The sequence below is a fragment of the Carcharhinus amblyrhynchos genome, unplaced genomic scaffold (assembly GCF_965287045.1).
Source record: "Carcharhinus amblyrhynchos unplaced genomic scaffold, sCarAmb.v2.hapA scaffold_43, whole genome shotgun sequence".
Classification (NCBI taxonomy): Eukaryota; Metazoa; Chordata; class Chondrichthyes; order Carcharhiniformes; family Carcharhinidae; genus Carcharhinus; species Carcharhinus amblyrhynchos.
In genome coordinates this window covers 977,402-991,380 of record NW_027649784.1, presented here as the reverse complement: position 1 = coordinate 991,380, position 13,979 = coordinate 977,402, and the positions used below count along the sequence as shown (strand labels likewise).

General features: G+C 47.1%; 1 protein-coding gene across 1 annotated transcript in view; it reads right to left on the bottom strand.

Moving 5' to 3' along the window:
- The window catches only part of trappc14 (trafficking protein particle complex subunit 14), a 78,935-nt gene that overhangs the window by 25,167 nt on the left and 39,789 nt on the right, over window positions 1–13,979 (bottom strand). The window contains exon 2 of the mRNA XM_080181811.1: window positions 3,732–3,827. Within this exon, the coding sequence (XP_080037937.1) occupies window positions 3,732–3,827 (96 nt within the window). The remainder of the gene's footprint in view (window positions 1–3,731; window positions 3,828–13,979) is intronic.

The window sequence follows — 13,979 nt, the reverse complement described above, 5'->3', positions numbered from 1 at the left end:
GTTCAGGTTGGGTGCACTGGCCATGCTAAATGCACCAATGGGGTAATGGGGATAGGACACTGTCCCCGTTACCCACTGCATTTACCCTAGCTAGTCCCCCTGGCACTAAGGGGCAATTTAACATGGCCAATGCACCTAACACACACATCTTTGGAACTTGGGAGGAAATCGGAGCACCCAGAGGAAACCCCACGCAGACAAGGGGAGAACGTGCAAACTCCACATAGACTGCGACCCAAGCCGGGGATTGAACCCAGCTCCCTGTGCCGCCCCAATCATTCATCATCTGTGCTTCCAAAACCCTCATGGGCAGAGTGTTGCAGGTCATTACCACTCGCTGGGTGATATACGCTTTCCCTCATATCCAGCACCACCCCCCGCAAATCCTTGCGCAAAACTTTAAATCTGCGTCACCTAGTCCTTGTACTAAGAGCCAAAGGCAGCAGCTGAGAGCTCTTTCACCATGAAAGGAACAGGGAGTGGAAACTCAGTGAGATGTCCATTGCTGGTGAAACTGGGATACAGCCATTATGGTACAACAGCAAACTGTTCAGCCCAACAAATCCCTACTGGCTCTCTGTAGAACAGTCCTCTCAGCCCCATTCCTGCCCCTGTTCTCTCTCTCTCATCTTCTCTAACTCGAAACTGGTGGGAGTTATGGGCTCCTCACTTGAGAGGGATGTAACCTTCCTACATAGGAGACCCAGGCAGGAAGGATCAGCAAGTGATTCAACCTGGAGGAGTCGTCTCGCACTCGACATTACTTGTAGACGGATAGAATTGAAGAGTAGGAAAGTTACACTGAACCTACACCGAGTGTTGGTCAGACCGCACTGTGTGTGTTCCAGGTGACATACTATAAAAAGGATATAGACACACTGGGGAGGGGAGCAAAGATTTACAAGGATGATCCCTATAAATCAGAGGTGTGGAATTATATGTCACGACAAGTTTGACAAGGCTGGGTCTCTCTTCCGATGAAAAAAGGCGACTGAGGGGGCTGGCGTAACTGAAGTGTTCAAAATTCTGAAAGGTTTTGATGGAATGGGTACAGGGAGTGTGGGAGGGAAGAGTGTAACTGGAGGCCATCAATATAAGATAGTCACTAATAAATCCAATGGAGAATTCAGGAGAAACGTCTTTATCCAGAGAGTGCTGAGAATGTGGGACTTGTTCCCACAGGGAGCGATTTAAGTAGTTTAAGCAAGACAAGCATATTAAGGAGAAAGGAACAGAATCAGAGAATCCCTACAGTGCAGGAGGCCGCCACTTGGCCCATCGAGTCCGCACCAACCACAATCCCACCCAGGCCCTATCCCCATAACTCCATGCATTTGCCCAAGCTAGTCCTGCTGAGGGGCAATTTAGCATGGTTAATCCGCCTAACCTACACACTTTTGGACTGTGGGAGGAAACCAGAGCACCCGAAGGAAACCCATGCAGACATGGGGAGAATGTGCAAACTGCAGGCAGACAGCCATCCAAGGCTGGAACTGAACCGTGTCCCTGGCGCTGTTCAGCAGCAGTGCTAACCACTATTGCACCATGCCGCCCCAATATGTATTGGCCATTCCTCTGGGTGCTCCGGTTTCTACCCACAGTTCAAAAATGCATGGGTTAGGTGGACTGCCCATGCTAGATTGCCCCTTAGAGTTCAAAGATGTGCAGGTTAGGTGGATTAGCCATACTAAGTGTGTGGGATTACAGGGATAGGACAGGGCTGGGCAAACAGCCTGAGTAAAATATGGGGAGAACGTTCAAACTCTGCACAGACAGTGACCCAAGGCTGCAACTGAACCTAAATTCCTGGCACCGTGAGGCAGCAGTGCCGTGGATATGGTGATGGATTGAGATGAGGGAAGGTGGAAGGTAAACTTTATCCCCTCGCGAGGTATTGCTATTTTCAGTAACTTTTGTTGCTCTGTTCTCAGCCCTGCTAGATAATTTCCATTATTCTGACTGTTGTCACGCACGCTCCTAACATCTGCCATCATTTCCACAGTAAGAAGTCTCACAACGCCAGGTTACAGTCCAACAGGTTTATTTGAAATCATGACCTTTCATCAGGTGATGAAGGAGCAGTGCTCCGTAAGTTTGTGATTTCAAACAAATGTGTTGGACTTTAACCTGCTGTTGTGAGACTTCTTACTGTGCCCGCCCCAGTCCAATGCTGGCATTGCCACTGCCATTGTGTTGCTGTCTCCTGATTTGTGGGGTTGTCACATTCTCATCTTCAATGATCTGTTCAAATAGATTCTGCACTGTACAAAGTGGTGAACCCCATCCATTTTTAACATGATGAATCACGCGAGAAGTTACAAAATACCTCAACAATAGTTAACAATGAGACCATAATTAACTCTGTGCTGTAATTAACTGTCTCGAGTTAAGATGCAGTTATTGTATTTAGAGTGAGAGAGAAATGTCTGCCTTCAGGACATGCCAAAGTACAACCAAGGAAACATTTCAAAAGTGTAGTCCCTCTTGTGGCAAGAATTTGTACACAGCAAGCTCCCACAAAAATAAAATGTGATGATGAGCAGATAACTTTTCTGATCAAGTAGAGGTGGGAACAATTTTGTCTTTTAAAAAGCATTTAGACAGTTACAGGGTAAGATGGGTATAGAGGGTACAGAGGGATAAAGGCCAAATGCTGGCAACTGGGGCTAGCTTAATAATAAAAACTGGGCAGCATGGACAAGTTGGGCCGAAGGGTCTGTTTCCAAGCTGTCTGACTCTAAAATTGATTGAGGGATCGAATAGAATCAGAAAATCTCTACAATTCAAAAGCAGGCCATTCAGCCCTTCGAGCCTGCACAGACAACAATCCCACCCAAGCCCTATCCGCGTAACCCCATGTATTTACCCTGCTAATCCCCTTGACACTAAGAGGCATGGCCAATCCACCTAACCTACACATCTTTGAACACTAAGGGACAATTTACTGCGGCCAAACCATCTGGCCTACACATTTTTGGACACTAAAGGTCAAATTACCCTAGTCAATCCACCTAACCTGCCCATCTTTAGACACTAAGGGGCAATTTTCCTTGGCCAATCCAGCTAACCTACACGTTTGGTCTGTGGGAGGAAACCAGAGGACCTGGGGGAAACCCACATAGACACGGGGAGAATGTGCAAACTCCACGTAGCCAGTGACCCGAGGCTGGAATTGAACCTGGGCCCCTGGCACTGTGAGGCAGCAGTGTTAACCACTGTGCCACCCCAATATATATTGGCCAGGACAGTGGGGATAATTCTCCAGCTCTTCTTTGAAACAGGGGCAATAGAATCCATCTGATGCAGTTTAACTCAAAGTCTCACATGAAAGGAGGCACCTCTGACAGTGTGGCACTCCTTCAGTGCTGCCTTCTTCCTGGGAGTTGAACCTTGTGGCTCAGGGACAAGGGAGCTTCCCACTGGGCCACAACTGGCAGGCTGTGATTAGGAATAAGCTGAATGCTCAATTCCCTCGACCACAGGTCATTTGGTTGGGCAACATGAATGGAAAGAATGGCATCCCAGAAAGAACCTGCAGCTTCAGCGGGAGATAAAAGGCGGAGTAGAGAAAATGGCAACCTTCCCCCAGACATCCAGTTTACATTCCACCCCTTACCAGCGGAAAGATACATTTCTGAGGAGTGCACATGGGCCCCGAGCATGTTTTTAGCACTTGGGGTGGACTCTGACGGGCGTCCGATGCACAGTCATGTGACAGTGAATTCTCTCACCTTCGCTTTTACCGTTCCAACCGGGAGCTTGTCCAGAGCCACCGAAAGGGGGAAGATCACTTCATCGTTGGAAATGATTGGTTCCTCCACCATAGTCTGGGGAAGAAGGGAAAGAGAAAAAGTGAGTTACCGTGAGGGGCATGCATCCCGTTAGGCACCCAGACAAAAGCATCAGTATAACACGTTCTAATATTGCGTGGTCGTACTGAACTATGAATATTGTTGAGGAGAGAGACATGTTGCACACGCTTTTTATCTTGCAAGCTAGAATAACAAATTTGAATCAATCACTACAACTTTTAGCACTACGGTATAAATTGTTGTTAGAGTTTGAAATTTGATAATTCTGCATTTGTCCTCATGAGTGCGAGATGAAAACATGTCAGCAACATGTTTCTCCTCTTTCCACGAAATTCAGGCATGGAAGACATTGCTAAAGGGACAGACCAGATCATAGAATCCCTACAGTGCAGAAGGAGGCTATTCGGTCCATCAAGCCTGCACCACAATCCCACTCAGGCCCTATCCCTGCATCACCACATATTTACCCTGCTAATCCCCCTGACATTAGGGTGAATTTAGCATGGTCCACCTAACCTACATGTCTTTGGACTGTGGAAGGAAACCGGAGCACCTGGAAGAGACCCATGCAAATATGGGGAGAACGTGCAAACTCCACACAGGCAGTGACCTGAGGCCAGAATTGAACCCGTGTCCCTGGCGCTGTGAGGCAGCAGTGCTAACCACTGTGCCACCGTGCCACCCTCAGTGGGTTAACTGAATAGCTCTGTTGTTGAGCTTTTTTTAATTCATTCGTGGGACATGGGTGTCGCTGGCTAGGCCAACATTTATTGCCCATCCCTAATTGCCCTTGGAGGGCAGTTGAGAGTCAGCTACATTGCTTGGTCTCTGGAGTTAGACATGGGCTAGACCAGATAAGAAAGGCACATATCTTTCCCTAAAGGAGATTAGTGATGCGTTTTTCTGACAAGTGGCAGTAGGTCACCAGTAGATTCTTAATTCCAGATTTTTTTTTTCTGTGAATTCAAATTCCACCATCTGCCGTGATGGGATTCGAACTCGGGTCCCCAGGACATTGGCTGAGTTTATAGATTAATAGGCTAGAGATAATAGCACTAGGCCATTGTCTCCCTAGTCCTTGCTAGTTGAAGAACAATAGGACAGAATAGCTTTTGCATCTGCTTCAGCATCCTATGATTCTATGCATGGTCCCCTGTTCATAAAAAGAGCTCAACGAGTTCAGTAGTTGCCTTCAGCCAATGCCTTTCTGTTGCATTTTCAAAACCTCAGGATGCCCCCAAAGCACATCACAGGCAACGTCGCAACGAGTTAGGCAGATACTGTACTGGGTTCGAGTCCCACAGCAACACCCGATGGCATACATAAAATCTTTACTTCATTGCTGTGTTACTTGTGTTCTTTGGACAGCACTATAAACTGAGGCCCTATCTGCCCATTCATATTCCCATAGCACCCATGTAAAGAGTCAGGATTCCTCCTTGAACCCAGAGGTAACACTGCCAGAAAGCAGAGGTAGTTTTAAGTAATCTACGTTTGCACGGTTGGATATTAAAAATAAGTTGTAGATTTAAGTAAATTTAAGTTAGTGTTCTGCATGCAAAAAAGGGTTAAAACTTTGCATGTATGGGGATTTGGTTTCATTTCAAACTGTGGCTATATTGTGATTGGAGTGCTTATGATGGGTAAAGCAAACAGCTTCAAGAAGGACTGGACTGTTGCTTAGCACAGTAAGGAGTTTCTCAACACCAGGTTAAAGTCCAACAGGTTTATTTGGTAGTAAACGCCACGAACTTTCGGGGTTTGCCCCTTCGTCAGATGACGAACCACTACCACTCCCACTCACCTGACGAAGGGGCAAACCCCGAAAGCTAGTGGCGTTTACTACCAAATAAACCTGTTGGACTTTAACCTGGTGTTGCGAGATTTCTTATTGTGTTTACCCCAGTCCAACGCTGGCATTTCCACATCATTTTGCTTAGCAACTAGGGGCTACCTTTAAGTTAGAAAGAATTTTTTGAGTTTGTTTTTAAACTGGACCCAAGGCAGTTGGAGCAAGGTAGCTGGATAGGGAACAACTCCCAAAAGGAGGATAATGGAGTAATGGAAAAGAAACTAAGTCCCAGAAATCAAACAGGACCATTTGATTTATGCACGACCTCAGAAATCATCCAAAGTTTGTTTAAAAAATTGGTTTAACCCACAACTGGCCACATGTACAAACAGGTGGGAAATGATAACTTATTCGCTGTTTCTTCACTTACATTGTGTTCACTCACTACCTTCTCTCATTTTCTGTTAATATTACAGCTGTTTCACCCTTGCTACACCATCAAGAGGCATTTAAGTTTCTAGAATAGACCAACGGGAACATGGGAATTAGGAGAAGTTGGCAAATTCGGCCCTTTGAGCCTGCTCCATCATTCAATCAGATCATGGCTGATCTCTCCCTGGTCTTAAATCCACCTCCCCACCTGTTCCCTGTATCCCTTTAGCCCTTTTCTTTATTAGCACCTAACCAGCATGTCTTTCGGACTGTTGGAGGGAACCGGAGCACCCAGAGAGGAAACCCACGCAGACATGTGGAGAACGTGCAGGCTCCACACAGTGACCCAATCCGGGAACTGAACCCGGGTCCCCGGCGCTGTGAGGCAGCAGTGCTAATCACTGTGCTGCCGTGAGGGTTCAGTGCTAGATCAGTAGTGGAGTGGTAGGGCATTTAAGGGGATGCTCTGACCAATAAATGAGCTAGGTATATTCTCGGAAGGCTCTGCAATGGTGTTGTCCCATGTTATAAATGGCACTAACGCCTGGTTCATCCATCACTAGACCATCACTGTTGGTGCTGACACACAAAATGTTGCTGCAGAACTGCAACACAAGGTAAATCGACTGCAACTGCAGGAGTGGGTCTCTCCCAGGGGACGGTTTATAAAAGAAAAAGCCCATTATGTTGCCAGCCCTCTGGATCCATCCGCAAAATGCAATGGGATTATAGACGAGCTGAACTCACGAGAGAAGAGGGGAGAGGCAAACATCGCGCAAAAGCACCGAGGTAATGCTGACAAAACGCAGCCTGCCCTTGGGAGGCAATTAGATCAGGGCAGCTAGAGAGACAGGAATCTGGCTAATACATCATCCACATCTCACCCCCACCTCCTCCTCCTCCAATCCTCTCATCACTCAGCTAATAACTTAACCTTAAAGAACAGACAAACTAATCTGCTGAGGTTAGGTAATGTATTTCTCATTTAATTGTGGGCTCAAACGGTGCTCGCGGCAATCAAAATGGCTTTGCAACTCAAAGAAAAACAAAGAAAATTACAGCACAGGAGCAGGCCCTTTGCACCCTCTTCTGACTACCCACTCTGTCCGTGCCCCTCAATCTTGTAGACTTCTATCAGGTCGCTCCTCAACCTCCATCGCTCCAGTGAGAACAAACCAAGTTTCTCCAATCTCTCCCCACAGCTAATGCCCTCCATTCCAGGGCAACATCCTGGTAAATCTTTTCTGTACCCTCTCCAAAGTCTCCACATCCTTCTGGTAGTGTGGCGACCAGAACTGAACACTATATTCCAAGTACGGCTGAACTAGCATTCTATAAAACTGCAACATGACTTGCTAATTTTTAAACTCCATGCCTCGGTCAATGAAGACAAGCATGCCGTATGCCTTCTTGAGTACCTTCTCCATCTGCGCGGCCACTTTCAGTGAACTGTGTACCTGTATACCCAGATCCCTCTTCCTATTAATACTCTTAAGGGTTCTGCTATTTATTGTATAATTTCCATTTGTATTAGACCTTCCAAAATGCATTACCTCACGATTCTGCAGTCCAGCAGGAGGCCATTCAGCGCATTGTATGTGCACCAGCCCTATGAAAGATAATTAGGCCCACACCTCTGCCCCACACCCCCAACCCATTGCCCTCTCCAAAGAAACCTGCAAAGTTTTGTTCATTTGCTGAAGAAAGAAAGTACTGTCAAAGCTTTTCACTTTGCACTTATCAGGTCAGATGGAAGAACGCCAAACTGCAAAGGGAGCAACAATTGACAGCAAAGGGTGCTGATTGGTCTAGACTCTCACCATGTGACTCCAGACCAGACCCACAGCAACGTGGCTCTGCAACAGCCTTGCAAGCGAGCCATTCAGTCCAAGGGCAACTAGGGATGGGCAACAAATGCTGTCCTTGTCAGTGTTTTTGTTTTATTCGTTCCTGGGATATTTATTGCCCATTCTTAATTGCCCGAGGACAGTTGGCAGTCAACCACATTGTTGTGGCTCTGGAGTCACATGTAGGCCATAATGGGTAAGGGCGGCAGATTTCCTTCCCTAAAGGAACCAGATGGGTTTTTCCAACAATGGGTCATCAGTAGATTCTTAATTCCAGATTTTTTTTTATCGAATTCAAATTCCAACACCTGCCGTGGCAGGATTCGAACCCGGGTCCCCCAGAACATGAGCTGAGTTTCTGGATTAATAGTCCAGCAATAATACCACTAGGCCATCACCTCCCCACATCAGTTACTCTTTCACATGATGCCCACATCCCGTGAAAGATTGAAAAACAGTCAATCGGCCTCCGGGGCAGATCATTTCTATCGAATCATGGAATGGTTGCTGCACAGAAGGAGGGTACCATGGCTGTTGTACAGTAACAGGCCTCTGCCACAGCAACTCACCTAGTCCCACTCTACCGCCTTTTCTTCATAAACCTGCCAATTCTTACTCTTCAGCCCAACTGGTCAGTGGAGGGTGTTTATGCTCCACGCAAACATCTTCCTTCCTTTACTTCCACTCACCTTCTATCCCTTCATCCCCATTTCAACAACGCAGGCACTCACAAACCATAACGGACAGTGGAGACCTGACAGAGGTCTATAAAATTACCAGAGGCGTATACTGAGTAGATAGCCAGAGGCTTTTTCCCCCAGGGTGGAAGTGTCAATTACAAGGGTGCACAGGTTCAAGGTAAGAGGGGGAAAGTTTAAAGGGAGATGTGCGGGGGAAGTTTTTCATGCAGAGAGTGGTGAGTGCCTGGAACGCGCAGCCAGTGGAGGTGGTGGAAGCGGGATCTGGATGGGCACATGAAAAGGGAGGGAATAGCGGGATACGGACTGAGTAAGGGCAGAAGGTTTTTTTTTGAAATTTATAGTTGAGACATCACAATCGGCACAAGATGGAGGGCCGAAGGACCTGTTCCTGTGCTGTAATTTTCTTTGTTCTTGGCCCCTGGCACTGTACAGTGGAGCATCAGAATGGCAGGGTAACGCTCTGTCCTCCTGTCCCCCTATTTACAGCTTAAAGTGTAGAAACAGGAGTAGACCATCCAGCTGCTCCGCCATTCAATGATCGTGCCTGATCACCTACCCACGCTACCTCCGTGAACCTTGGGTTTATTTATTTACTTGTGTCACAAGTAAGGCTTACATTAACACTGCAGTGAAGTTATTGTGAAAATCCCCCAGTCTCCGCACTCCGGCACCTGTTTGGGTAACACTGAGGAAGAATTTAACATGGCCAATGCACCCTAACCAGCAAGTCTTTCGGACTGTGGGAGGAAATTGGAGCACCCGGAGGAAACCCATGCAGATACAAGGAGAATGTACAAACTCCATACAGACAGTGACCCGAGCCGGGAATCGAACCTTGGTCCCTGGCGCTGTGAGGCAGCAGTGCTAACCCACTGTGCCACCCTAAACCTTGCGTTCACATGTGCAAATGTTTTCACTGACATCTCGAATGCCTGACTGGCGCGATGCCCATATTCACATGATGCGTCAGGAACTCCAGTGGAACCTTGCGTGTGAGGGATGGTTAGCTAAAGGTAAACTTCACAGCACTCAAGGCAAATGATTGAACCGGAAAGGAGTCTGGCTGGACAGTAGAAGACAGAGTAGGGGCAATGGTCTACACTCCAATTGCTAGGACTTGACTGACGGCGTACCACAAGAAATGTGTGTTGGGGTCTCAGCTCTTTACTGTATTTACCTTAGATAACACCTGTCCTAATTTCCCAATAGCACAAAGATAGATGATACAACAAGGAGTAAGAATAAAATTACAGGGAAGCATTGATAGATTAAACAAGCAGACAGAGCGACAGCTGATGAATTTCAATGTGCGACCACAGGTTTGCGTATTAATTAAATGGTGAAAAGCTAGAAGCAGTGGAGAGTTGAAAGCTGTGGTTAGACCACCGCGGGATTGCCTCTGTTGGTGGCATTCACTCTCCTGCCTCCTAGTTACAAAGTTCCGCATTTGAGTCCCACTACAGGGCTTGAGCTCAAACCTGGTGCTCCAGTGTAACACCGAGGGAGTGCTGCACTGCTGTGGTTGCCACCTGCCAGGCAAGGTGTTTAAACAAGGCCCAATTGGTGGAAGTCGAATTATAGAGTCCCTACAGTGCAGAAAGAGGCCACTCTGCCCATCAATTCTGTACCGACTCTTATCCAGGCTTATTTCATAACCCCACGCATTTACCCCTGCTGTGTTCCCTACATCACTTCATAAAAGTATTTCATTGGCTGGAAAGTGTTTTGCACTGTCTGGTGTTTGTGAGAACTGCTATATAAATGCAGTGCACTGTTCTGGGAACAGTTGAGGATACATCTTTCACTGGAAACTGCTGAACGGGAGGCAAGCGGAAGGCAGGTTTTTCTGTATCTGTCCAGACGGGTTAAAAGGTTGGAAATCTAGCATCCACAGAATCATAGAATCCCGACAGTGAAAAACGAGGCTATTTGGCCCATAGACCCTGCAATCAACAACGATCCCACACAGGCCTTATCCCAGTAACCTCATGTATTAACTCTGCTAGTCTCCTGACACGAAGGGGCAATTTATCATGGCTAATCCATCTAACGCGCACACTGGAATTCCCTCCCTAAATCTCTTTCTCTCGCTCTCCATATTTAAGACACTCCTTAAAACCTACCTCTCTGACCAATCTTTTGGCCGCCTAATATCACCTTATGATTTTTTTCAATTCACTCTTCCATGAGATGCGGCATCACTGTCTAGGTCAGCGTTTCAGGGCGAGGGAAAGCAGAAAGCAAGAAGATGGAGTGAGTGAGTAGGAAGAGGGAAACAGAGAGAGTGAACGAGCAAGGAAGGGAAAGAAAGGACGGGAACGAGAGGAAAGGTCACGGAGAACAGATTTTGAAGTATCACTGAATCCGTCAAATACTTCCTCCCACCCACATCACTATATACAAGCCTAGTGGAAAAAAAGCAGCTGCTTCGGAAAGATTGAAAAGCTGGCAAGTCAAACAGCTGTTTAAGATGAAGTGAAGTAAGCCTCACCCAGTGCTTTGCTCTGCTGTCATTTCCAAAAGCTCAGCGAAAGCAGCACGGGGACGGATCACACCAGGCAGCTCACCCCCTGTCAGACTGTCAGCACTCACTGCAACTGCTGCCCACGTTGTTATTAAGCGGAGAACTCTCATTAGGCTGCTTGTGTATGTACACATCAATTTGGAGAGGGTGAGACTGCAAAAACAGTCATCTTCACAGATTGCCACTGGAGGCTTCTTGATGTATGGGTCGCTCGTAAAGCACTCCGTAAACTGACAATTTAAACTACCCACCGCCAAACTGCTTCTGGGTCCTAAATGTTTTCTGGACAGTCGTGGGGATTTAGCACCAAGCACCAGGGGGTGACAAATGCTCTACCCAATGCTCCATCAAACCAGTTTGAAAATGGTCGCAGCCTAGCACTTTCTGCACTGGTTTCAGGAACCTCGGGCACTGTGTCCCCAAGGTATTAAACTCCTTGCCCTGGAACCCTGCCAGCCACAAGAGCCTTGCTAAAAGCCAAGCACTAAATGCCGCAGAGGGCAGTCTAGCATGTCTCTTGAAAAGTTTAAAGTTCATTTATCAGTGTCACAAATCAGCTTACGTTAACACCACAGTGAAGTTACTGTGAAAATCCCCCTGGTCGTCACACTCTGGCGCCCGTTCTGGTAACACAGAGAATTTTAGCACCCTAACCAGCACGTCTTTCAGTCTGTAGGAGGAAACCCATGCAGACACAGCGGAGAACTTGCAGACTCCACACAGACAGTGACCCAAGCCGGGAATTCCCGGATCCCTGAGGTACAATACTGGTGTAAAATCCTGCCTTGCTGCTGTTTGGCATACAGCGGAAAGAACAAAGGCCGCGTTGACCCAACTAAAGGCCATTCAGTCCACTGAGATCAACTTGTTCAGTCTCACAACTGCCGTGTAATTGGTTAGAACTTTTTTTTTATTAGCGACCACGCAAAACCTGGTTGCAGTATCTGTGTGTGGGTAGGGCACACAATCAGCATTTCCTGATACTTCAACTCTTGAGAATTGTTTCAACGTGAATAATTTTGAATTGTTGCTTTAGCCTGCACGGGGCAGGACTGAAAAGGTGCATTGCCAATTCATTGGTGATGAAGGGTTGCGAATTCTTTACCACAGAGGGCTGTGGAGGCTGGGTCGTTAAGTACATTCAAGGCTGAGATAGATCAGTAAGGGAATCGAGGGTTACGGGGATAAAGCAGGAAAGTGGGAGTGGGAGTTGAAGATTATCACATCAGATCAGTCACGCTCTCATTGAATGGTGCGGCTGATGGGCCAAATGGCCTACTTCTAATCTTATGATCGAGCTACTAAACCTTCCAAGGGATGAGAACTCCTTGTTCCCGCACGTTCCCTCCTAGGTTCAATGGAAAGGACATGTTTTCAATAAATAATTACTCCACACATGCATAGCACTTATGTGCTGGTGGGCAAAAACGTCACCATGTTGCGGGCGGCGGAGGGGGGATCTTTCAAAACTGTGTGGCTCAATTCCACAAGCTGCCCAGAGACTCTTACAGAGGTTAATAAAACGGTGGCAGTTGTACAGAACCTTTGTCAAACTTCCTTGTGGAAAAGTGCATCTGCTTTAGGACACGTCACCTCAGCAGGAATGCAATGCCCTTGCGGATCCATCAGAATGCGGGCAAGGATCGAATCGTTGCTGAAATGTGGCTTGCATTCCAAGTATGGAAGATCGAGGGGCTAATGGGTTCCTCCCACAGTCGAAAGGCGGGGAGGAAAGAAGGGGCGACGTGGGGGTTAGCACTGTCGTCTCTGGGCCAGGGGCCTGGGTTCGATTCCCAGCTTGGGTGGCTGTCTGTACGGAGTCTGCATGTTCTCCCCATGTCTGCGTGGGTTTCCTCAGGGTGCTCCGGTTTCCTTCCGCAGTCCAAAGATGTGCGGGTTAGATTGGCTGTGTTAAATTGCCCCTTAGTGTCGGGGCACTAGCTGGGGTAAATGCATTGGGTTACGGAAATAGGGCCTGGGTGGGATTGTGTTGCTGCAGACTTGATGGGCCGAACAGCCTCCTTCTGCACTGTAGGATTCTATGTACAGGTTGGGTGCATTGGCTATGCTAAATTCTCCCTCAGTGTTACCCAATAGGGTGCCGGAGTATGGCGGCTAGGGGATTTTCACAGTAACTTCATTGCAGTGTTACTGTCAGCCTCCTTGTGACACTAATAAACAAACTTTAAACTTTATGCTAATCAAAGAATTTTAAAAACATGAAAAGGATTCAATCTGTTAAATTCTGAGAAACAGTTTCCTCTCATTCTGCCTCCTCGTTCCTAATTTCCCCAATCGCGATTCTCAGCTTGTCCATTTTGATGGGAAGTTGGGGAGCATTGATTTCCGAGGGAGGGACAGAAATCTGGGACACTCTTCCTGAAAGGCGGTAGATGCTGGGGGCTCTGTTGGGAGCTTCCGATATTGCGTTTGATAGATACTTGTTCAGTAAAGGAGTCACAATATTGAGAGTTAGAAAATTGTTTTATATTTTTAAGCATGGGTAAAATCCGAGGAAGTGACGGCCGAGTGGCATTATCGCTGGACTAGTAATCCAGAAACTCGGTTAACATTCTGGGGGACCCGGGTTCGAATCCCGCCAATGCAGATGGTGGAATTTGAATTCAATAAAAAAAATCTAGAATTAAGAATCTACTGATGACCCATTGTTGGAAAAACCCATCTGGTTCCTATAGGGAAGGAAATCTGCTGTCCTTACCCAGTCTGGCCTGTGTGAGACTCCAGAGCCACAACAATGTGGTTAAATCTCGACTGCCCTCCAAGGGCAACTAGGGATGGGCAATAAATGCCAATGATGCCCATGTCCCACAAATGAGTAACAAAATGGAGGAAAGAATGGGGTTGTGTGAC